The 27004-nt window shown below is 33.8% G+C and overlaps 2 protein-coding genes across 9 annotated transcripts in view; one reads left to right on the top strand and one right to left on the bottom strand.

Annotated features, from left to right (window-relative positions):
- Positions 1-17393, bottom strand: part of LOC143902911 (uncharacterized) — a 229489-nt gene extending 212096 nt beyond the window's left edge. The window contains exons 1-4 of one of the 2 annotated variants that reach the window (XM_077416161.1): positions 15607-17393; positions 15285-15384; positions 4191-4570; positions 3951-4004 (exon numbers count right to left, since the gene is read on the bottom strand). In XM_077416161.1, the coding sequence (XP_077272287.1) occupies positions 3951-4004; positions 4191-4265 (129 nt within the window). In that variant the 5' untranslated portion in view covers positions 4266-4570; positions 15285-15384; positions 15607-17393. Of the gene's footprint in view, positions 1-3950; positions 4005-4190; positions 4571-15284; positions 15385-15606 lie in introns of those variants that run through there. The other variant, XM_077416162.1, reaches the window with a different exon arrangement.
- On the top strand, positions 800-24120 carry LOC143902906 (2-aminoadipate transaminase). Of its 7 annotated transcripts, none has more exons than XM_077416142.1 (9): positions 17726-18224; positions 19014-19031; positions 19944-20125; positions 20805-21081; positions 21835-21996; positions 22645-22897; positions 23108-23222; positions 23455-23560; positions 23754-24120. In XM_077416142.1, the coding sequence occupies exons 3-9, from the start codon at positions 19964-19966 to the stop codon at positions 23987-23989; spliced, it is 1311 nt and encodes a 436-aa protein (XP_077272268.1). In that variant the 5' UTR covers positions 17726-18224; positions 19014-19031; positions 19944-19963; the 3' UTR covers positions 23990-24120. The 7 variants fall into 7 exon arrangements, with proteins under 7 accessions (XP_077272267.1, XP_077272268.1, XP_077272263.1 ...); XM_077416137.1 differs by having other exon boundaries at positions 17730-17937; positions 23748-24120; XM_077416136.1 differs by having other exon boundaries at positions 17730-18224; positions 23748-24120.
- The last annotated feature ends 2884 nt before the right edge of the window (positions 24121-27004 follow it).

Raw genomic sequence — 27004 nt, 5'->3', positions numbered from 1 at the left:
TACTTCTATAGAAAATCTTATATATTTTTCAAAAAACTTTGAATTTTTGTTCCAGCTCAGAAATTATAAAAGCTTTGATTTTTTATTCCGCACCCGTTTGACGACTTCCGCAAAAAGGCACTTTGGATCAATAGCTCTGGCGCCGCCATTTTGTCAATAAAAAATTAAAAATTTTTTTTATATTTTAATATATAGATTAAAAATAGAATTAAACCGATTTTCATTTATGATTATTGTATATCTGAAAAAAATTATCAAAAAATGGCTTTTTTGGGACTCTACAGTGGCGTTACTCCTTAAAATGAGTTCAGCCGTAACTCAAATTTTTGCTTACATTACCTGATTCTTTAGTTAGGTATTTCAGATAGTAAGTAAGTTTCAACTCAAATTTCTTATAAGACTAATCGATGTCTTCATTTACATATTCCTCAAATGAGGTTACTGAATGCGCTCATCGTCGTTATCTAACTGAGATGTGCAATTACTGCAACAGCAACGTTCGATGACAAAACTGTTGTTCAGAAACTAGTATTTTTCTGCATTGAAGGTAATGACGAGTAAAGCTGCTCAGGGTAAAACAGAGCAATGAGCAGAGAGCTATCCATAGGGTAATCTATTTGTTATCGACCTCCCGTAAGCGCGCTATCTATCGAGCAGCGTTTCTAATGTTGTCGCGCTGCGAGACATCCGTCTAATTCAACGCATGTGTCGTGTTTCTTTCTATATTCGTGCGCAACGCGTACGCGCAAGCGTTCCCTAATTCTACCGCGCAAACAACGACGTTCTCGTCGTCACTTCTTTTCGGACGCTCAACGAGTGAGCATATATCAGTTTGCTTTGATATTGCGTAGATACGCTATTTTCTATATTTGTAAAATCCTTATTATCCCGGCTTCTGAGGAAGCAGAGCTGTTATATACAGCTACAGTGCCGATTTGAGAAGACGAAACCTTGTCTCTGGACTTTCTGATTGCTGAAGGAGAGAACGAGGGAATTCCGATAGTAAAGACAAGGGCGGCCATTAATCCCGAGATATATGTTTGGAAGGACGAGAATCTCTTACGTCGACTTTATACTCGATAAGTACACTCTGATGAGAGAATTCCAGTTATCCTATTCTGGAACAAGCCTAATTTTGGCTAATTGCAAGGTAACCTTATCATTTTATTTGGTAAAACCGTTCTTGGGTTAACAATAAATTCGGGCTATTAAGCCTAATCATAGGATATTGGTTACAGAGAATATCGTGAGATTATCACGATTCCATTTTGTGGCGCACATAAAGTAATACAATTGTGGTGCGCATAAATTAATACGATCTAAAAGCCTTTTCTCGAGAGCTCAGTTCCTTCGTAAACTTTCCAGAAGACGAATAGCACAAAGCTATTCGTGCTTTTATCAGTATAACACATAGCGTGTTCGGCGCGTGTCAACGTAATACCTGAGGCGTGAAACTTCGCGTGATTTGAGCGTGATATACCGTGTTAAACTAGTACGACATTGCGTATCCTAAACATAATACATAGCGAGTACTAAGCGGGACTAAAATCAATATAGATATTATTATCGGTGATACGAATAGTAAATACTGTCGAAATTCTCTGTTCGAGAAACAATATTCCTTTATTTTTATTAACCGTAATTATTATTATTCTAATTCTTGCGTGTTTCTGTATATATTTGATAATAATTTGCGATATTAGTTTATATTCAACCTATATAAGTTTATCCAAGTCAATAATGATTGAAGTACAATACACTATTATAACATAATCTTTCATTTCAGAAATTATATTCTTATTCGACGTTCTCTGCTGAATTATTACTTGAATTTAGTAGTTTGATTGTTAAAAGAGAGATGAAGAATAACCAGAAAACTTCAATCATTAATGACAACAATTCAATATAATCCTTTACTGCATTATTCTTGTATGATTTACGTTTCTAGCATATGTTTATGCCTTTTTATTATATTGTGCATTAATTTGATTTCGTTTAAAATACCCTGACATTGTCTAATTGAGATTAACATTAATTGCTGCATTCTTGCGCAACCGAATGTAATATATTGAATCCACTCTACTTAAAATTATAATTGAATTATTTCATAAAAAATAAAGGCATCGTTCTTTCCTTCCCTTCGAATAAAAGGTTCGATACTCAATTCCTAAACAACTGTGTTTAAACTAGTTTAAAAGACTCGAGATGTCTTCTCATAACCAACATTCACACTTAAGTCAATTTTTAGGTTTTTTAACTAATCCTATTCCTCTGACGTCATCATTTTGATGATGTATTTCTATATAGTCCAAATACGAGGTTACGTAAAATTAGGGTTATGCGCAATCCAAATAATTTGATTATTAATCCTGGGCCCCAAAGTGGGCGACTTAACCGTCTTTATTTTTCCCAGAGGAGTACGTACGTTCCGAAGTAGATACCTCTCGCGATCGCGTTTCGAATTTCGAGGGTTAATGCAACGACACACAAAGCTCGAACATGAGTAGTAAGGCTGTGTTCCAAAATTCAATGTCAGCCCTGAAAAACTATAGTATACGTTACGTGTACTATACACAAAAAAAAGATTATTCTTAATTTGAAAATATCTTAATTTCAACGAGAAAATATTGAAATAGGATTATATTGCATTGAAAGAAAATTTACCTCAATAAAGTAATTTTATATTGTTGAGTTTGTATAATTTTTGTAATTTAGTCGCGTCGCAACGGCGGTTTGATCGCGGTTGGCTGTAGCGCCTCTAGCGCCCGTTGCCTCTATGACGGTTGTGTAACTGCGCGTGCGCGAGGAAGAAAGAAGATATTGAAGATAAGATGGCGAAAGGACGTTGAAGCGCATTGTACGTATTGTATCGGTCTCACGCAATAAAAGTGAAATCCAGTGAATACAGTCCACTCTACCTTCAATAACTCAACATATATAGTTCAACAAAAAAAATATATTCTTAATATTTAAGAATAATTTTCTTAAATAAAAAGAGAAAAAATATTGGATAGAGTGTAACGTAGTTTCAAATCAAAAATTATAATTTTCTTAAAATAAGATCAAGTAATTTCTATTTAATTATTTCTTTTTCTTAAAAAGCGAAAAAATGTTGGATCAAAAATAACATTCTTAAATCAAAGATTGTGTGCATAGCGCACATGTTGATACAAGTCTGCACCGATCACTTGTCTATACGGGTCGACGGAAAATACAGCAAAGTCGCGAAAGTGATTGTAAGATTTCAACATTTCGTGAGATTGCAATGGAGAATTTGTTGCTACAATGGAGACTGGAAAGCTTAATTGCAACTTTTAAAGGTAAGTATTACACATGTGTAATATCCAGTATATGCGTACAACGGTTTGTTTCCCGAAAACAATCTTACACAATTCAACCTTACATACTTACTGAAGGGCCGTCTCTACACGAGATAAGAACAATTTAAATTATTGTAAATTGTACTATTAAGTATCAATTTGAAATAATACAAAATTTATACAATTCTTTTCTTCGGATTTCATTAATGCATATTCTCATATTCTTAAATTAAAAAGTAAATTCTGTAAATCAAAATATTTGTATCAAATTCAGACTTATTTACGATTATAAAACAAAGAAAAATTAAAATTCAAGTTAGTAATATTTATTTTAGTTAAAATGTACGTTTCTGTATGTATTGTTCAGCCATTTTTCTTGATAAACAATTATTGTTTTTTATATATTGAGTATTAAAAAAAATGACTAAATAATATATGCAAAAACGTAAGTACCGTTTCAAATTAAGTAAAAAATTACTAACTTAAATTTTGATTTTTCTTTGTTTTGTAATCGTAAATAAGTCTGAATTTGATACAACCATGTTAATTTACAGAATTTACTTTTTAATTTAAGAATATGAAAATGTGCATTATATTGTTGCCTTGACATTGAAATAAAAAATCACTCACCGGCCGATGCGCAACAGCGGAGTTGTAATCAACTACGTTGATCAGATAAATTATCTGAAACATACAAATATTTTTATATTAAAGCATTGCAGTGTCCAAGATAATCGATACTTGTATTGTACCGATTATACGAGTAATGAATTAATAATTCGAGTATAATGTAAAGGCAAATCACGTCGCGCTTAAGAAAATGGTGGAATCCGCCACGGGACAACAAAATATGAAACAAATATTACTCACTTTACGGTCGTTCCGCCGTTGCTCGATGCCTCCCAGGCCCCCTCCTCCTCTCCGTGGTCCTTCACCAATGTGCATCTCCGTCGACGCACTCACTCACGACATTCACGAGCGAAAATCGACGATATCGTCGCTCATGATCGCGCGACACTTTGCACGGCACTCCCGGTATTAATCTCGCGACGCGGCGCGTACTTTATTACACGATGATGGAAGGACTGCCGGACGTCGAAAATGCCTATACGATCCGCTCGACGATCCCGTCGGCCCGTGATGCCCCGCAAGTAGATGCGACGAGCGAGTCTTACATGGCCAACTTCACTCGCCAAGAACAACCGTCGCGTGGACGCTACACTTGCTGCTTGTCAGGCCATTTTGGTTAACTGTAATCATAAATCATCGATACATGTACATACATAAATATACACCTATATTTTCTAACTTATTAAACTGCGCGTCGATTCTTTGTCGGACTTAAAACTTTATCTTAATATTTTTTAATTTTTGTTTCGTGCTCTGCCGAGGTGCCCTCGGGACACAAATAAATGCCGGGACCACCCTGACCAGAGCGCGGGGCAAGAACCTAGGAGTTAGCAAAGAGTGGGTTTAGATAACGCACGTCCTGTGTATTTGATTGACAAACACAATTTATTTCACAGTTTTGTACACAGTTCTCGCACCCTCGCGCACCCGGCGAGCAGACTAAGCCTTCGCGGAAATGTCGGGCGGAAATCTTGAGTTGCTCGGTCTCTCTGCGTGGCTCGCGAAAAGAAGATCTTGAAGAGCGATGAATGACCGCTCTCGCGATCGGAGATCTTGAACGCGACCGACGGATATCTTGCTCGCGAGGCAGATGAGCGACCGCGAACACGAAGACGTGCGAGAGGCACAAACATACATATAATTAGTTTATATATATTATACATAGTTTAATTTATATAGTACATAATATAATATAAAATGTTTCAGAAATAAATTTTCAAATTTGAGGAGCATATTCTACTAACAGTAAAAATGGAAAAATTACAAATTTTAAGTAACATCAAAAGAAAGGGAGACGTAAAAAGAAGGAAGATAAAAGAGATAAGTGATTTCAAAGTACAACAGATAGTATAAGTGAATAAAAGAGAGAAGAAGGACATGTAAAATATATGTATATATAAAATGAAAAGAGAGCATTTTTATCTTTTTCTAACTCTTAAAAAACTGGAAAAGAATAAAAAATAAGTTAAACCGATAATAACTTACAAAAATTCCTTCACGTAAACGGGATTAATCTCCTCGGTATCAGCTCCCTGCCGTCTATATATAATATATCAGCTGTGCAACATATTATGTACGCGCAGCAAAAACACCTCCTGTGAACAGGCTCCTTGATCTCTTCGGTATCAGCTCTCTGCTGTCAATATATATACCTCTACAAAGTAAAAATGTATTGTATAATCAGAATACTAGCAACGTGCACAACTTCATTTGAGGTTATAATTAGGTACAACATTCATCGCACGATGCTTTTATGATTGCAAATCGGAAACGTACCTCGAGTCCAGCTCTTCTACGATCAACGAAGTCGGGATCGAACGTGTCAGTCGTCATACTTTCTGCCAAGCGTAGAGAACCTTTTTTTTCCGGCAGCGGTGGTAACATGATGTAGGGATACGAAATCTCCAGATAAGCACAAAGCAATTCAATTCAGTATATCGCCGGCACGATTACGGTATTACTGCCGTTTCGCATACGGCGAGTATGCGCGCGTTGTCGCACCTCACCTCGCGACAGCGTGCGGCTCGTGCAAACGTTAACGTGCGGCCGCAATCGCGCGGCAGAAACGCCTCGTGTGAACAAGCTCCTTGATCTCAGTATCAGCTTCCTGCCGTCAATATAAAAAATAATATAATAGGTCATAACCTATATGTATAAACACTCACGTAAACGTAGTATAAACAGTAAATAAAATAAGTATAACAGTAATATATAGAATAAGATAATTATAGGATAATTACATAAAACAATTACCTTGTTGAATTAATAATCGTCGCGTCGCGTAATAAATATAATAAAGAGTCACACGGTCGGTCTCGCTCCGCGCGTATTACCGTGTCTCTCGATTAGAGTAAGATCCCAGAGCTCCCAGACGTAACTTATTTTGTGAAAGACAAAATGTGGGACATTGAGTAGTGTTCATATGAACTTTGAATACCTGCGTACCTGCAAAGGTGGTTAGACGGCCGATTTACAGGTACCAGGTGAGAAAGGTAAGTAAAAATAGGACTAACTTAACTTAAATTCTGACAGCTGATTTTTATATATACTTTATAAAATATTATTACAAAATAATATTTAACATACTGCCAGACACTTTCCGCCGGCCACATAACTTCCGCCAGACGCTTTAAAGCTCCCAATAAAAAAAATGAACTTTACTTACATTCTGACGCTTGATTTTTATACAGGGTGCCCCACAATTGTTGGTACTTTTTTCATATTTAGATAGAGCGAGCCAAATTGAGTCGAAAAGTCATGTACCATTTTGCAATTTTCGCAATAGTTGACGAGTTATTAATGATTAAAAATCGACGTATTAGCCCGCCCTCCGCCAAATCCAAGCGCGCGGCGAGATGCGGCCGCCCCGCGGTCGGCGCGCGGGCAGTTGTTTACTACAAGCGGCGCGTAACGCCGGGCCCCTGTCCTATAAGCGATGATAGTTTCTCGCCTTTTTTAAATAGAAATAAAATTTTCTAACAACATAGAAAATTTTTTTGTGCGTACGTATGTACATATGTGTGCACATGCATACACCAGGAAAATATCAATTCTACTGCTTAAAAAAGCGATTACTCAATTTACCTTTTTTTTTTTAGTAAGTAACGGTTGTCTTTAAGCAAGAATATTTTCTTGATAATAGTCTTAAAATGTACAAATTTTAGAAAGAGTCTTTATTATGTACTCGAAAGAAGAATTTATACTCCTTCAAAGAACATAATAAAATTTTATCAAAGAAAAGTCAAAATAATAAATAAAATAATATGAGGACCCTCGAGATTAAAATAGGAGAAGGCTATGAGGGTCAGACGCAGATCACAATGCGTAATATCAGAAATAAGTGATTTATTCGTAGTTTTGATACATTACATCGATCCGTACGTTTCGGCTCAGTTTTGAGCCATCTAGGCTTCAGCGGTATAATAGTTACAGAAATTAAGTTACACGTTCTCCGTACCGTATGGTGAGTTTACTGATTCAAAGTATTAGAAACATAGACCAATTGACCCATATCTGTAAATTTGTTCAATTAATGTTGAGATATTAAAAAGATCCCTTAGGAAACTCACCATTTGGTCTAAAAAACGTGGAATACAGAGCCATGTATACATAATGAATACTCTCTGGCTGAGAAGACTTGACGATCTTTATCGACACGACACATGCACAGCAATGATATGAAAGGTCTTGCAAGAAGAGGCATGTCGTAGGTCAACACACCGGCGAGGATTATAACAAAGCACGATTTGACACCGTCTCAAAATGACACGGTTTTCTTGCATCATGCATATGTCACGGTTTTGAGCAAATTGTAATCCATGCTCATGAACTTTGGTCGTTGGCAAATCGGCGTTTTACTATTGGTACATGCAATATTGTGACAGTGTCAAATCGTGCTTTGTTATAATCCTCGCCGGTGTGTTGACCTACGACATGCCTCTTCTTGCAAGACCTTCCATATTATTGTGTGTCGTGTCGACAAGATCGTCAAGTCTTCTCGCAGAGAGTAGATATTCATTATGTACGCATGGCTCTGTATTCCATGTTTTTCAGACCGAATGGTGAGTTTCCTAAAAGATCTTTTTAATATCTCAACATTAATTAAACAAATTTACAGATATGGATCAATTGGTCTATGTTTCTGATACTTTGAATCAGTAAACTCACCATACGGTACGGAGAACGTGTAACTTAACTTCTGTAACTACTGCTGAAGATGGCTCAAAGCTGAGCCGAAACGTACGGATCGATGTAATGTATCAAAACGACGAATAAATCAGTTATTTCTGATATTACGCACTGTGATCTGCGTCTGATCCTCATAGCCTTGACTTCTCCTATCAAAATAATTAGCAAATTGAATTTTTGTTTTAATTTTGTATTCTTAACTGAAGAACTGAATAATTCGAATGTAGAATATTATTTATTTTAAGTAATATTATCAAGAAAACATTTTTTGTAAAGATCATCGTTACTTAAGGCCGTCCTCTACCTTCTCGGGTCAAAAAAATATATTTTTTTTTTTTTTTCATAAATCACATCTACAACATGTGTAGAAAATGTGTGCCAAAGGATTTTTCGATATTCGAAGTGGTTCACAAGTTACGGCCCTGGAACGGAGCAGGTATACAGAGCGCGCGCCGGGCTGCTCCGAAAGCCAAGCAGATGTTTTCGAATATTGACTGAGACGCCGTGAAGCGTCGGTTAGTTCAGTTTTGCTGTGGCAGTTGCGAAGCGTGTAGCAGCTCTGCGTGACTTCCAAGAAGAAGAGGAAGGCCTATTGTATGGTCCAGGCATAGCAGATTGACGGTGAGATGAAACTTTCAGTATAAATCACATGCGCAAACTTTCAAACGCGTTTTTCTCGAAACACCATTTTTCGAAACGGTGACCACGATATTTCAGAAACTACTGCACAGATCTTGTTGAAATTTATACAGCATCTTTAATATGTTATAAGCCAGCGATTGAACTAGGATTATCGTGATTGCTTCGATAGTTTTTTTTCTACGAGCGAAAAACTTGATAAAAAATGAGTAAAAATAGAATGTAATTTTCAAAAGTGTATAAGAAAGTCAATTTTTGTAATTTACAATTCACTCTAGTTCAATCGCTAGTCTTAAATATGAAGATTAAAACGCCGTTTGGTTTTTTGATTTCAGATAAGCAGAACAGCCGCAATCTTGGTCACCGTCAAGCCCCTCTTTTACTTGATGTCTTCCTGTCGGCCACTATAACTTTTATTTTATTATATATTTTGACTTTAAAAAATTTGTAAAGCTTATTTAAATGTTCATCAAGATTATGCAAAAACAATGAGATTGATTATTTTGATGGTTTGCCCGTAAAAAATTATTGAAAAAGCCGTAAAAAAACAGCCGAGAAGGTAGAGGACGGCCTTAAAAGAAGAGAAAACTGAGTAATTGGTTTTCTTAGCACTAAAATGATATTTTTTTACGTGTGCGTATACGGCACGCCATTTTACTATTTAATATCATTATAAAAATTCTATCAAATTAAATCGATACTTAAAGAAAAGAAATTATTATTATGTCTAGACATACTTATAATTTATCGAATTATTATTAAGCTATAATTGAAAATGCAGAATTACAATTATGTCTAGACAAAATATTAATTCTGAATTTATTTTACGTTATGACATAAAAAATTTTTGGGAATTAAAATTATGTACATAATTGTAATTCCCGAATTTTACTTATGTACGCAATTTTAATACTTGAATTTCTATTATGTACAACACAATCGTAATTCTGGAATTACTTTTTTTCTTTTAGTAAGTAACGGGGTTCTTTAAGAAAGAATATTTTCTTGATAATAATCTTAAAATGTATTCATTACAAATTTTAGAAAAAGTCTTTATTATGTACTGGAAAAAAGAATTTATACTCCTTCAAAAAACATTATACTATTTTATCAAAGAAAAGTCAAAATAATAAGCAAATCAAATTTTTGTTTTAATTTTATATTTTTAATTGAATAGTTAAACAATTAGAATTTAGAATATTATTTGTTTTAAGTAAAGAGAGTGATGAGTGTATTTTAAGATTATTATAAAAATGAAATATTCTTTGCGAAGATGCGACCGTTAAAAGAAGGGAAATGGAGTAATTGGTTTTCTTAGCACTGGAATGATATTTTTTGAGCACTTCGAACAGTTCTTGCATTAAAATTTTTTTATAAAGTGGATTAAACCTACTGGGGACACTACTTTAAAAAAAATGCGCCATGCTATCTACCGCAAGGTGGTGTGGAAATGATAGCGCTCTATCATTTTCTTGCCACAGAAAAAAAAATTATTTTTTGGCTCGCGATCTTATATCGCGATTGCTATTCATGCACAATTCACGCGCAAAAAATATCATTCCAGTACTAAGAAAACCAATTACTCCATTTCCCTTCTTTTAACGGTCATCTTCGCAAAGAATATTTTATTTTTATAATAATCTTAAAATACACTCATCACTCTCTTTACTTAAAACAAATAATATTCTAAATTCTAATTGTTTAACTATTCAATTAAAAATATAAAATTAAAACAAAAATTTGATTTGCTTATTATTTTGACTTTTCTTTGATAAAATGGTATAATGTTTTTTGAAGGAGTATAAATTCTTTTTTCCAGTACATGATAAAGACTTTCTCTAAAATTTGTGATGAATACATTTTAAGATTATTATCAAGAAAATATTCTTTCTTAAAGAACCCCGTTACTTACCAAAAGAAAAAAAGTAATTCCAGAATTACGATTGTGTGTACATAATAGAAATTCAAGTATTAAAATTGCGTACATAAGTAAAATTCGGGAATTACAATTATGTACATACTTTTAATTCCCGAAAATTGTTTATGTCATAACGTAAAATAAATTCAGAATTAATATTTTTTCTAGACATAATTGTAATTCTGCATTTTCAATTATAGCTTAATAATAATTCGATAAATTATAAGTATGTCTAGACATAATAATAATTTCTTTTCTTTAAGTATCGATTTAATTTGATAGAATTTTTATGATGATATTAAATAGTAAAATGGCGTGCCGTATACGCACACGTAAAAAAATATCATTCTAGTGCTAAGAAAACCAATTACTCAGTTTTCTCTTCTTTTAAGTAACGATGATCTTTACAAAAAATGTTTTCTTGATAATATTACTTAAAATAAATAATATTCTACATTCTAATTATTTAATTCTTCAGTTAAGAATACAAAATTAAAACAAAAATTCAATTTGCTAATTATTTTGATAGGAGAAGTCAAGGCTATGAGGGTCAGACGCAGATCACAGTGCGTAATATCAGAAATAACTGATTTATTCGTCGTTTTGATACATTACATCGATCCGTACGTTTCGGCTCAGCTTTGAGCCATCTTCAGCAGTAGTTACAGAAGTTTAATTACACGTTCTCCGTACCGTATGGTGAGTTTACTTCAAAGTATCAGAAACATAGACCAATTGATCCATATCTGTAAATTTGTTTAAAATTAATGTTGAGATATTAAAAAAAGATCCCTTAGGAAACTCACCATTCGGTCTGAAAAACGTGGAATACAGAGCCATGCGTACATAATGAATATCTACTCTCTGCGAGAAGACTTGACGATCTTGTCGACGACACACAATAATATGAAAGGTCTTGCAAGAAGAGGCATGTCGTAGGTCAACACACCGGCGAGGATTATAACAAAGCACGATTTGACACCGTCACAATATTGCATGTACCAATAGTAAAACCCCGATTTGCCAACGACCAAAGTTCATGAGCATGGATTACAATTTGCTCAAAACCGTGACATATGCATGATGCAAAAAATCCGTGTCATTTTGAGACGGTGTCAAATCGTGCTTTGTTATAATCCTCGCCGGTGTGTTGACCTACGACATGCCTCTTCTTGCAAGACCTTTCATATCATTGCTGTGCATGTGTCGTGTCGATAAAGATCGTCAAATTTTCTCGCAGAGAGTATTCATTATGTATACATGGCTCTGTATTCCACGTTTTTCAGACCGAATGGTGAGTTTCCTAAGGGATCTTTTTAATATCTCAACATTAATTGAACAAATTTACAGATATGGATCAATTGGTCTATGTTTCTGATACTTTGAATCAGTAAACTCACCATACGGTACGGAGAACGTGTAACTTAATTTTTGTAACTACCGTTGAAGATGGCTCAAATCTGAGCCGAAACGTACGGATCGATGTAATGTATCAAAACGACGAATAAATCACTTATTTCTGATATTACGCACTGTGATCTGCGTCTGACCCTCATAGCCTTCTCCTATTTTAATCTCGAGGGTCCTCATATTATTTTATTTATTATTTTGACTTTTCTTTGATAAAATTTTATTATGTTCTTTGAAGAAGTATAAATTCTTCTTTCGAGTACATAATAAAGACTCTTTCTAAAATTTGTACATTTTAAGACTAATATCAAGAAAATATTCTTGCTTAAAGACAACCGTTACTTACTAAAAAAAAAGGTAAATTGAGTAATCGCTTTTTTAAGAAGTAGAATAGTTATTTTCCTGGTGTATGCATGTGCACACATATGTACATACGTACGCACAAAAAAATTTTCTATGTTGTTAGAAAATTTTATTTCTATTTAAAAAAGGTGAGAAACTATATCATCGCTTAGGACAGGGGCCCGGCGTTACGCGCCGTTCGTGCGTAATCATCGCCGCTTGTAGTAAACAACTGCCCGCGCGCCGACCGCGGGGCGGCCGCATCTCGCCGCGCGCTTGGATTTGGCGGTGGGCGGGCTAATACGTCGATTTTTAATCATTAATAACTCGTCAACTATTGCGAAAATTGTAAAATGGTACATGACTTTTCGACTCAGTTTGGCTCGCTCTATCTAAATATGAAAAAAGTACCAACAATTGTGGGGCACCCTGTATATGTTACTTAGGGGACTATTTCAAAACTATATGTGCTTAGCTAGACAAATCGTAAGGGCCAAACATCCCCCCAGACACCAAAAACATTCAGCCGTGAGTATGAGCTCGAAGGTACTATGCACGCGTTTTAGAGCGAGTGAGATATCTATGTGATTCACAGTCCGCCTCAGTCTACTGTGTGTGTGTGTGTGTGTGTGTGGTGTGTGTGTGTGGTGTGTGTGTGTGTGTGTGTGTGTGTGTGTAAATATTTCCAAAATAAAAAATAAGAGAAAAAAGGCTATTAGGGTCGGACGCGGTTCTTCGTGCGTGGAATCAGTTTATTCGTCTTTTTGAAGTACAAAAATATGAACGTTTCGGCTCATTTTTGAGCCATCAGCAATAACAGGCGATCTGCCGCACGTTCCCCATGTCAACTGGCGAGCTTACAGACTCGAATTAACGTGGACCAAATAATCCTTATCTGTAATTTTTTAAATCAATTGTAAACTATGCCCATGAACGCTTCTTACTGGTTAACTAAACTTTGTGACGTGTCGAGTTCTGGCGTTGTCATTGGTACTCTGGATCCGATATCATAACAATATATTATCTTATTGACACAACTATCTATGTAAAACGTTACCGATGGTTTGACTTGTGACACGCTTCTTATTTTCAAATTTTGTCATTTCATTGCTGTTGTAACGTGTGGATGGGACGAATAAGTCCCTTCGCTGCTTTTATGGTACACGGCTTTATGCCCCACGTTTACTTTGACCTTTTGGTGAGTCTATAAAGCTTTTTCGTTCTTATTTCATCTAATATTTTATAAAAAAAAATTACAGATAAGAATTATTTGGTCCACGTTAATTCGAGTCTGTAAGCTCGCCAGTTGATATGGGGAACGTGCGGAAACGTTCATATTTTTGCACTTCAAGAAGACGAATAAACTGATTCCACGCACGAAGAACCGCGTCCAACCCTTATAACCTTTTTTCTCTTATTTTTTATTTTGGAAATATTTACACACACACACAGTAGACTGAGGCGGACTGTGAATCACATAGATATCTCACTCGCTCTAAAACGCGTGCATAGTACCCTCGCGCTCATACTCACGGCTGAATGTTTTTGGTGTCTGGGGGAATGTTTGGCCCTTACGATTTGTCTGGCTAAGCACATATAAGTAGTTTTGAAATAGTCCCCTAAGTAACATATATAAAAATCAAGCGTCAGAATGTAAGTAAAGTTCATTTTTTTTATTGGGAGCTTTAAAGCGTCTGGCGGAAGTTATGGCCGGCGGAAAGTGTCTGGCAGTGTTGAATATTATTTTGTAATAATATTTTATAAAGTATATATAAAAATCAGCCGTCAGAATTTAAGTTAAGTTAGTCCTATTTTTACTTACCTTTCTCACCTGGTACCTGTAAATCGGCCGTCTAACCACCTTTGCAGGTACGCAGGTATTCAAAGTTCATATGAACACTACTCAATGTCCCACATTTTGTCTTTCACAAAATAAGTTACGTCTGGGAGCTCTGGGATCTTGAACTAGATCGATCGAGATAGGTTAACTGATGATGAACTGACTGAGAGCGCGCTAAACGAACGCACTGCACTGCACTGCGATACTAACGCCGCTAGCCGCCAGTGTCAAAAAAGTGAAAGTGACGTTTCTGATTATGACGTAATCATATATAAGTCGGCGTTAGGAAGAGGAGGAGAAAGTATCTTAATAAAAAATTTTCACATTTGGACTTTGCGTCGCAATATCTCCGCTCGTAGGGCACGTAACGAAATATTATAAGAAACCCCCCCCCTAATTCAACCTCAAGCTATCGATCAAGCCTACTTAGAACTTGATCCGTTCACTCGTTATCGAGATCTCAACATCTCGAGTACTCGCAACCCGTCGCGTCGCGTAAAAGAGTCACGGTTGGTCTCGCTCCGCGTGTACTTGGCGCGAGACACTACCGTGTCTGTTGATATGAAAGATAAAACGAAAAGATCTATTTTAAAGTTCCCGCCCTAGAAGTACATCTACTTATTTAGTGACGTTTAAAAAAATCGTCGACGGATGACGAATGAAAGCACGATATAATAGACACAGTATAAGTAAAAATAGTAGGTATCGAAGTGTACCTGCTGTTCTTACTTATATGTATATACTGTGCAATAGAGCTGAATAGAGCTGATTTCTTTAGCTGCAGTACAAATTTTGCATTTAAGATAAGTGTTACATACAAGAAAGCATTAGAGAGTAAAAGATAAATAAAACTATTACCAAAAAAATACAGAATACGCAGCTGAAGAAAACGGACTTGATGCGATAAAGCGGAATAGAAGCTAACGAAAAACGAAAAACGGAATCCGCCTGGCCCATATAGATAACGAATAAATGCCAAAAGCTAGGAAAATCTTACTTTTAAACCCAGGTTAGCACTAGTTATGTTAGTGGTGGCCACTGCTCGCCGTTGACTGTCCATGTAGCGTCCTTTACACCAGTGGCAGCGAACTGTTTGCCTGCGTTCGATTGCATTCAAATGCGTGCATATGCGGTCGCCGATGAAATTCGGTCAAAATTCGGTCAGATCAGGTTGTGCCGGACGACGGGGCAAAACAAAAAAAAAGAAAAAAAGAATAGTAGACGGCTATAAACGTTTATGTCAACTACTGCATAGCATACGGAAGTGCATACGGCTAAATTTTATGTCAAAATGACAAACGCGAGAAAGAGAAACTCACCTCTTCGTGACTTTGTTCACGTTCGATATTAGCCAGACTGGACCGCGAGCTACGTCTGGTGGAGCTACTCTGGTGGAAAACGTCGTCTTCTCGCAGAGAGTATTCATTATGTATACATGGCTCTGTATTCCACGTTTTTCAGACCGAATGGTGAGTTTCCTAAGGGATCTTTTTAATATCTCAACATTAATTGAACAAATTTACAGATATGGATCAATTGGTCTATGTTTCTGATACTTTGAATCAGTAAACTCACCGTACGGTACGGAGAACGTGTAACTTAATTTCTGTAACTACCGCTGAAGATGGCTCAAAACTGAGCCGAAACGTACGGATCGATGTAATGTATCAAAACGACGAATAAATCAGTTATTTCTGATATTACGCACTGTGATCTGCGTCTGACCCTCATAGCCTTCTCCTATTTTAATCTCGAGGGTCCTCATATTATTTTATTTATTATTTTGACTTTTCTTTTTGATAAAATTTTATTGTTCTTTGAAGAAGTATAAATTCTTCTTTCGAGTACATAATAAATACTCTTTCTAAAATTTGTACATTTTAAGACTATTATCAAGAAAATATTCTTGCTTAAAGACAACCGTTACTTACTAAAAAAAAAAAGATAAATTAAGTAATCGCTTTTTTAAGCAGTAAAATTGATATTTTCCTGTGTATGCATGTGCACACATATGTACATACGTACACACAAAAAAATGTTCTATGTTGTTAGAAAATTTTATTTCTATTTAAAAAAGGCGAGAAACTATCATCGCTTAGGACAGGGGCCCGGCGTTACGCGCCGCTCGTGCGTAATCATCGCCGCTTGTAGTAAACAACTGCCCGCGCGCCGACCGCGGGGCGGCCGCATCTCGCCGCGCGCTTGGATTCGGCGGAGGGCGGGCTAATACGTCGATTTTTAATCATTAATAAACTCGTCAACTATTGCAAAAATTGCAAAATGGTACATGACTTTTCGACTCAGTTTGGCTCGCTCTATCTAAATATGAGAAAAGTACCAAGAATTCTGGGGCACCCTGTATATAATATATATTATATATATATGTATGTATATATTATATATATATGTATGTATATAATATATTATATTTTGCACAAAACGAACGAATCTGGCAGAAAAAAGCCCCGCTCTATCCCGCGAAGCGAGATATTAACGGTTAAAGGTGACGACTATCAGGTTATGAGACCTGTCATACCGACGCGATGTAGCGACTTCGGACATGCCCTGCGGCCATATGCGCATGCTCAGTGGCCGCACGCGCATGCAGCCGATCACGTGACAACTGTTTAGTTGGTAAGTCAGAAGTGTAACATAATTCGAAATGATATATATTCTTTCGGCGTGTATAGATTAATGACGCTTTAAAAGTATTTAAGTGTTTAAAGCGCGTCAGCTAACCTATGTAGGTTAGTAATGCGCTTTAAAAGTATTTAACTGTTTAATAATTTTCGTTAAAGCAGGGCACACACACACGTGTGTATATGTCCTGCTTTATAGAAGTTGTAATTTTCGTTAAAGCAGGGCACACACACACACACATGTGTATGCCCTGCTTTACAGAAGTTGTGATTTTCGTTAAAGCAGGGCACTACACACACGTGTGTATGTCCTGCTTTATAGAAGTTGTAATTTTCGTTCTCGATTTTCGAGAAAATAATTTCTGCATTTATCTACAATATATTATAAGCAAAAATATAGGACACTTTAAAGGAACTTATTCAGATCTGTCGAAATTGATATATCAATATCTATTCAATTTAATGTCTCAATATTCATATCATATTGCTGATACATGAAGAAGATAAATGCATTCAATGTAGTTTGATGCTGATGCAAAATGCACGTGCACGAAACTGTACGGAATTGTACGGAAAGGCACGAGAATATATTAGTCATAAGCACAGGCTATACTAACTGAACTGCTAACTGTGATTATTTCACATGTGATAAAAAGAGATAGAAAATAAAACCGAGTCGCTATTGCATGTGTCATGATGCACATGATGCGCACTGTCCGTGAGTGTATCATGTGATCTAAATCACCAAATAATGACTGATTTATATATGTGTGAGTATTTGACACAGGAAATGGTGTCCCTTATCTTTAGCATAAAAAATGGCGGCAAAGTAAGCATTCTAATTAGTATATAAAAGTCAGGTCAAGGAATGTCTCTCACGACATCTACATTCTTCACGTTCGTTAGTCTCTCATGAGCAATCGCGTGACACGGATATTCGTGCCTGAAATATTCTTAGTACACATTTTCACGTTCATAATCTCAGTCTTCCTTCAACGTGACTGATAAAACGTACTGATAAAATGTACTGTGTATTTTTGTTTAATTGATAAAGACTGCATTCCGATATTTATTATCAGCAACTGTCAGTACTGTCAGCAGCTGTCAGAACTGAAAATCTACACATAGTATACGTGACGTAAAATATAGAAAAATATAGATTTTCAGTACTGACAGTTAATCGAGATGCAGCCTTTAATCAAATCAAATTAAATTAAATCAAATTCAACAAATTACATGAAAAAGTTCAGTTCCGTGCACAGTGTATTACATAAGTGAACATATTCAATACTTTTAAAGTATACAATTTTGCAGTTCTAAAGTTTTTTATACTAAAAAGTATTCACACGTATAGTGTCCATTAAAAGACCTTAGAACTATTATAACTCCATGAGCCATTTATTTCCACAAAAGATTTATAATATTCACATTATCTTTATGATAAATATTTATAGAAAATCCATTATAAAAAAGTAGATATTTACTATATATGTATAGACAGAATTACATATCTAAACTCATATAATTGATCAAAAATCAAGTGTATTATTTAAATTCTTAAGTAAACTTTGATCTATTAAAAAAATTATGTAATTATATATTTTTTATCATAATTTTAATATATATATAATGAATAAAAAAAATTTAATTATATAAATTAAAATAAAACTTATTCATAAAATTTTAAATATATTTTCCAAAAATATTCGTCAAAATAATTTGTTGTTAATTAATTAAAAATGGTGAAAAATTATATGCAGATTATATAATTTGTATTAATATAATTAATATAATTAATATTGTCAATCAGAATTATTAAAGTAATGTTCAGTGTTGAAAAATATTATTATTAATCAACATACTATCAATCTACACAAATATAATCAATATTGATATAATTTGTAATATACATATACTAGTATTTTGCAGTTTATATTTACAGTATTTGATATCGTATTAATTTTTCTTGTTACGGACATATATTTTATTTATTCCTTTACATACAATGTAATGGACTGCATACTGCATACTAAAAATAAAAATTTATTTTTTATTATAATAAAATAAATTTCTTATGCTTAATTAAGACCATCATACACACACGAGTAAGTAAAATATTATATATTTAATAACTTTTAATTAATGTGTGTGTGTGTGTGTGTGTGTGTGTGTGTGTGTGTGTGTGTGTGTGTGTGGCTTTTCTTAGCTTTTGTCAATAAGTGCACAGTCATAGAAAATCTCTAGTTAATATCATATGTCATATTAGTCATTCATCAGAGCTCTGTGAAATGTCCATGTAGCTCCATATAAACTTCGAAACTTATTTACGCCTAGTAATTAATCATTAATCAAATATAAATCAAATAAAAGTACGAAATATGGGCCTATAGACACTCAGTAGACATCCATGGAAAATTACATTAACGATTAATAAAAGTTTTAAATTTCCATGATATCTACTAAACATTTATTAGAGGCTTTATAGATCCGAATACTTATTGTTAATAATACTAGTAACTACAATTGTGATACAAGATATATATTGCCTACTCATGTTTCATTTTTCTATCTGAATGATGCAATGCGTTACTTATCTCTAAAGTTGCTGATTAATTGCTTCAAACAATCTACTTATATTTATATCTTTAAAAAATGTCAAATTATAACTGAATAAATAAAATGACATATTTTATTGAAATATTTCAAAAAAGCACTTACTCCTTCCTTTTGCATTATCGCAGTGCATAATATTGAATATTGATACACGAGTATCTAGAATCGATAAATTATACTAAATTTTTTATTGTTTTTTATAATTTAAATATTGATTATATTAAATATTACGTTAAATAGTATAAACATTAATTAAAAATATTCCTAACTGTGATCAAAAAATTAATTTTGTCCGAATTGTAACTTGTAAACTACTTATATGTATATACATTTTATTTGTGAACTAAAATGATTTCTGGTAGTAGCCTACGCAATGTAAAGTTTATTTATAAAAATTAAAACAGATTACACAACTTGAACTGACATGGATATTGTTCACGATCCACATTTGAGACACTTGTTCGATGGTGACCCAATATTTAATGTCTACAATCAAGAAGCTGTAAACTTGTCAGTCGGAGCACCTGGTCCTGACTTATTAAAACATTGTGCAGAAATGCTGAATAGATCCACGCGACATAGACTGGTAAAAATAAAGTATTTTAATATTGCATTTATCTTTGCGTTTGACAGACAAAATATACTTGAACAATCAATACATATTATCAATAACTTTTTGCATCTTTCTAAACTATTATCTTTAAAAACAATTTATTATCATGATGATATTTAAAAATAAGTTATTATTAGTCAAATAAAATCATTTTTATTTTTACTTTGTACTTTGTGCATATGTCCGTTGCATTTGTTAAATCGCGCAAGTAATAATGTGACTACAACTAATATTAATAATTATTATCATGACTTATAAAAAATAAAGTCATAAAAGTTAAAAAAATTACTTCTATAAGTAAAAAATATCTATATATTATAAATTTTTTTCAGAATCAGATAGCAGATTCAATTATATTCATTCAAGTTAAAGTGCAATTAAAGCTAATTGTAATTAGTAATTATCAAATATTTTAATAAAAGCAAATCTCATGCAAATATTTAACAAAAACAGTTTTAAATATTTTTTAAGTTAGGATTAAAATGTAACGATGATACTTAAATAGTTGATGAACATTTTATAAAAATAAAAAACATTTTAATATTTGTTGCTTGCATTTATGGAATATTTCATAACCTATTTCAGAAATAAAATCCTAAAATATTTATTGATACTTTGCAATCCATATTGATGAAATTAAATGTTGCCTTAGGAAGAAGAAGAAAAGGAAGGGAAATATTATCTCTTTCAATATGGTATCACAGCAGGTCTTTGGGAATGTCGTGATGAGTTAGCCAAGTTTTTGAGCAAACGGTATGGCAATTCCGTGATGAGAGAGCATCTAATATTGACATGCGGAGCATCGCACGGTCTTCAACTATTATTAAATACCATACTCTCACCGAATGGAATTATCTTTGTAGAAGAAGTTACTTATATGATTGCTCTTGATGCTTTTAAACAATTTCCATTAATGCGAATAGTTACAGGTAGATGATACCTACTATAAATTTGTTATATATTTGTAAAACAAATAAAATAATGTCTAATGCCCATTTTCACCAACGTCGTTTAACTTTAACCTTAGTTTAACTCACTCTTTGTCTAACAGTCTCCCTTATGCCCATTTCTACCAATGTAGTATTAACTTTATTATGTAAATTAATCGCGGTTTAACTTACTAAGTATCTTTTTCTAACTCTTAGAACTAGAAAAATATGACAGGTAAAAGTTAAACCAAGATTAAAATTAACCTGTGTTGATAGAAATGGACATTAGAAACAGACGAAGAGTGAGTTAAACTAAGATTAAAGTTAAACGAAGTTGGTAAAAACTGACATTAATGTATTAAATTCATAAAAATAAAAAAAAATATAAAAACTATATAGTAAAAATGTATATACATATAGTAAAAACATATATACTATATAGTAATTAAAATAAGATATAATGTATCAAATGTATGGCTGCATTTCTAAATTCATTTCCAGTGTTGAAAATCTATACGTTACGTGTATATAGACTTCCAACGCTGTAAATCTATAGTATACGTAACGTATACTATAGATTTTCAACGCTGGCAATAAATTCAGAAACTCAGCCTATATGTATATAATCCTGTATATATATAAATATAAAAATATAAATAACATAAATATGTTTTTATAATATTAGACATTTTATAAAAAATTATATATAAAAATGTTAACTAAAGTGTCTATTATTGTTTTTATTTCATATAGTGCCAATGAAGAATGATGCAGTAGATCTAGATGCACTTGAAAAAATAATAATTGAAGAGAAGACAAAAGGCAACTTTCTTTTAAACAATCAGAAAATATTCTGGGCGATGTTTTATACAATACCAATTTTTCATAATCCAACCGGAATGACATTGTCACCTGGTAATTTAAATATTGCTGTAAATGTATATTTTATATTGTCGTAACCATACAATCCACTGTATTCTGTGTCAGAACAATTTGCGATTTCATTATCTATATTTTTTCAACCAATATACTTATATATATATATATATATATATATATATATATATATATATATATATATATATATAGTATATATATATACTTATATATATACTTATATACATTAAGTATATATATATATACTTAAGTATATGTATGTACTTTTTTTAAATTTTTGTACTTTAAAAGAACAAAATTTTATAATCAAAAGTGTTCAAAATCTAAAGTTCAAAAATCTAACTTAAAAGAGTAAAATATATAAAGTAAATATACCAATGCCTGGACACGTAACTATGTCTCGACATTTTTATCTTTTTAATCTTTAAATAAGTTATAACGTAAATTAAAATCAAAGAATCAAAGATAAAAATATTTTTCTTGATAAAATAAAAGATAAAAATATTTTTATATTTAATTTTAATTCGCGTTGTGTACTTCTTTAAAAACTAAATTATTTTAAAAACTAAAATTATAAAGGTGTGCAGACATAGGTCTTAAGTGTTCCGTCATTGGTACCTTACTTCTTAAGATACATTAAACATTGTCTATTATATTTCTTGGTAGATCAATGCAAGCGTTTAGTAGAGATTGCACAAAACAATTCCATAGTGGTGGTCTGCGATGATGTGTACAATTTGCTTTATTATGGGCAAGAACCTCCGCCACGACGTTTATTTTCTTACGATGATCCAAAAGAACTAAATTATAAAGCAGGGAACATTGTATCAAACTGTTCGTTCTCTAAAATCTTTTCACCAGCGATTCGCTTTGGATGGATTGAATGCAGTCCGCGTGTTGTGAACATTGTGAAAACATCGTAAGGAATCTTATTTTCTTTTTCTTAAAAAAAAACTGTTAATTAAAAAATTGTAAATTATACGAAACTATTTAATGTGTCAACGATTTACAAAAAAGTCTAAATAAAGTTAATTATTGAATATTAGTGCGTTATATATATCGATTGATGAAAATCTTGTAACTTATTATTCTAACTGTCTTAATGCATGTCTTTTAACTTTTTTTTTAGGGGCATAATGTGCAGTGGTGGTGGAGTTAATCATTATGTTTCCGGAGTAATTGCAAGTTTGCTTCATGAAAATCTCGAAAATGAGTATCTGGATAAGATTATAAAGATCTACAAGGTACGTTACATCATCTCTGTACTAAAAATATTTTTTTATGCTTCAAAAATATCATTAATTTAACAGTGATTATCGTACAGCAAATCTTTAATAGGTATTTAATTATAAAAATAGATTATGTATGCTCTCATAATTTTGATAATTTATTTTAATACGAAAATTGTTCTTATATATTTTTAAACTATTATATAAAAAGTAAATAAAAATAAAATAAATAAAAATCAACTTACAGGAACGATTAAATATCCTTTGTAAGACACTGGATCAATTTCTCCCAAACTGTTGTTCATATCAACGACCAGGAGGTGGTTATTTCGTCTGGATCCATCTTCCGTCAGGTATAATGAATCTTTTACCCATACAATTCCTGTAATACAGTATAACTGGGTAAATTCGAATATAAAATTTTGAAATAATTATATACTATAATTTTAATATTACATTCTTTTTTTTATTATATTTTTTAATTATATTTTTATACACTTATAATTTACTTCGTTTTTTGTAAATTATCTTTTTTTAAAGATATAGATGCTACCAAATTCATCAAATGGTGTCAACGGGAATATAAAGTATCAGCGATACCAGGTGCTCGATTTTCATATAAGGGTGAAGCAAAGAATTTTTTACGTATAAGTATAGGCTTTCACACAAAAGAAATTTTGGAAACTGCGACACAAACTTTATGCAAAGCGCTTTTGACGTATATGAGACATGATGTTAATTGTAAAAAGGATATTGTAAATAAGAATGATTCAAAGACATAAGCAAAATTGTTTAACCAGATCAGGATTTAGAAAATAGAATAAAATATGTACAAAAAATACGTACATGTACAGTAATTCTAGACTATTATCTACTTCGTATCTTATAAATAAAAGAAAGAAAAGAAAAAGTATTACATATAACATAAAAATATTATAATATTTATAATTATAAATATTATGTATGTGATAATATACACATATATTATAATTATAAATATTATGTATGTGATAATATACACATATATATATATATATATATATATATATATATATAAACTATTCAAGGGAAAAAACGATCAATGTATCCATCCAAAGTAATTTCGAAAAAAAAAAAACAATTTTAAGTTTCAAGACATCTTAGGAAACTATTTCAAAAGATACAGTGGATATCGGAATGCAGTTACTTAATGTTTACATCGTATGTTGGACTGTCGGTTCTTCCCCACAAGTGTGTGAAGTGTGAACTATGATTGTTTGTCCCCTGTATCCTTCACATGTATTTGTTATCAGGTCTTTTGTTTCTTTCGAGTGCGAGGCGCAAGACCGCAAGACGGATGAAAAGGGGGAGACGGGAGACAACGGGAGACGGGAGCGAGTAAAGGACGACGGATTTCTCGAGCTGTCTCGAGCTGATCCCTCGCACGATTCGAAAGCCACACCTTCACCTATAAACAAATAATTGAGCGCCAGACGCGCACTCCTCGCGTCCACTAAATTCTAGAATTTGCGAGAATCTAGATGCAAAACCGCGATAGCCAATTTAGTTGGTCGTGCCGGTCGTGCGAGGGGCCGGCCAGCTCGACCGCTCGACCTAACAAGGGGAAACGTGAAATAGAAATAAACAGGAGATAGAATTAAACGTGAAAAGGCAGTAAACGTGCGACAGAATTAAACATGAAATATACGATGCGACGTCACGCTCGGCGCGCACGGAGTCGATCTCAAAAACCACGATTACGCGAAAGGGATTCTGTCGCCATAACACGAACAGCGTATGTACGTCACGACGACGTCCAACGAGGCGCACTAAAATGGCGAATAATGCGCGATACTCGCGATAGCACTTATCACTACGCGATCACATGAATCCGCGACAACACTCAACATAAAATAGGCGCAACAATGTTAAAGCAATTATACTCACAATTCTTAATAACGCGCGCGAACGAGGGATAATATGGACGCCCACGCGAAACGCAAAACGCTACGCGATACGCGAGTAGATACATCCGAGGTGCCTGTACTCTCAACGCGAAACGCGACTCGCGATGTACTTAAAACGCGACAATTAAAGAAAGCAATCTCACCGATCCACTGATCCTAGCTTTTCGCCGCTGCTTTTCGTCCTTCTCGAAAGCCTCTCACAAAGATCGCGCTGGCTGGAACCAGCTGGAACTTCTCGCCACACATCTAAGTACCCACGGCGAAGGACGAACCGGAAAAGATCGAGCGAACGCTGCTCGATTCCGCGATACCGGACTACCGGATCGATGGTATGCCTGCTCAGGGGTGCGCAAATCTTCTGCGCGTTATCGCGACCGCCGACCAATTAGGAATTAGGGGCGAGTTCCGCGGATTCGCACGCTCTCGCGTGCTCTCGCTACGGTCCCCGTCGCGCAGTGTCGTATACAATCGGTCCTACGGGGGTGCTTCGCGAGCCCGCACCTTCGCATTGCATTTCGAAATTTTCGCCGAGCGCTCCGGACAGCCGGGCCTCACTTCTATCGACCGGAGCTCTCCCAGTGAACCTCTGGGATGATGACCTCGCCATCTCGGGTCCGGTCGGTACCGTGGAGATCGGTCGGGGCATCTCATTTTCCTTGGCCGTGGAGGGCCCTGCGACAGTCTTCTCCGTCACCTGCCGATCACGCGCTATACGCGCGTTCTATCGCGCTCTCCTTCCGCTTAGCCTCCTGCGAGCTCGCCGCGAACGGCGTGAACAACGTGAACAGGCTTCCCTCCTCCCTCTCGACTTCCTCAAGCGATCAGCCCTTCGCCGTTAGTTTTCTCTCCTCAAAATTCCTTAGATTCCAACGATGACGTCCTTGTAGAGATGCTAAAATTATATAAAAGAAAAGGAATCAAAAACGCAAATAAAATTATTAATTATAGACCCAGATCACTTTATTCGTTTATACACTATATATAATAACATATAAATGATAGATATGCGAAATAGTAAATACTACCACAATATTATAATAATAAATTTTTCATATTTGAATCTCCGTCGCCTTCTTTACAAATAATAAATATGTCTATTAAGTACAAGCTGCTTAAATAAAAGTTTAAATTAATTATATTAAGTATTATGAATTATATACGATATATGTATATAAATAAAATAAAATAATTTAAACATAATTTAGGAATATTCCTATACTCTGGGATGCAATTGTGATTTTTATATAATATTCGCAATGTAAAGTTCAGACATTATATACATTCTTAAAAAACGTTCTTAATTGTTATAAATTGAATCATGTTCAATTTCTTCTTTAATTTCTATAATAATAAATTGTAATAAATCAAATAAATATTATATTGTTATTTCCTCACCGCAGATATCCTCTGATTCTCTCAGAGAATCTCAAAGAATATATACTATATTTATATTATCAGATATATGTGTGTGTGTGTGTGTGTGTGTGTGTGTGTGTGTGTGTGTGTGTGTGTGTGTGTGTGTGTGTGTGTGTGTGTGTGTGTGTATTACTATTTATATCAAATATATATTAAAATGTGTGAATGATTTTGATCTGAATACATAATTGTGAATAGGAAAATAATTATTTACTTTGCTATGTAATACTATTTTATATATTAGTGTTTTTAGTAAAATTAATAATAACTGATTTATTTAAACTTTATCTTTGTTTGCGTTTCTTATAATTTAAGATTTTTAAATTTATTTTGTCTGTTTGTCGTTTGTTATATTAATTGGTTTTGGCACAAAAAACACTATAAAAATTTTATATATATGTATATTTGACTTTCCTAAATCTTGTGGCTATATTT

The sequence above is a fragment of the Temnothorax americanus genome, unplaced genomic scaffold (genome assembly GCF_048541705.1).
Source record: "Temnothorax americanus isolate GAGA-0224 unplaced genomic scaffold, ASM4854170v1 Scaffold42, whole genome shotgun sequence".
NCBI classification, from domain to species: Eukaryota; Metazoa; Arthropoda; class Insecta; order Hymenoptera; family Formicidae; genus Temnothorax; species Temnothorax americanus.
The sequence above is the reverse complement of the archived record's forward strand: the minus strand, read 5'-3'. Positions and strand labels throughout refer to the sequence as shown.

Bases quoted from the DNA above. Each gene is read 5' to 3' on its own strand.
- LOC143902906 (XM_077416141.1), top strand. From the start codon at position 19,964: ATGGATATTGTTCACGATCCACATTTGAGACACTTGTTCGATGGTGAC. The intron at 21,082-21,834 runs GTAGATGATACC...TATTTCATATAG, and splicing joins ATTAATGCGAATAGTTACAG to TGCCAATGAAGAATGATGCA. The intron at 22,898-23,107 runs GTAAGGAATCTT...CTTTTTTTTTAG, and splicing joins GTGAACATTGTGAAAACATC to GGGCATAATGTGCAGTGGTG.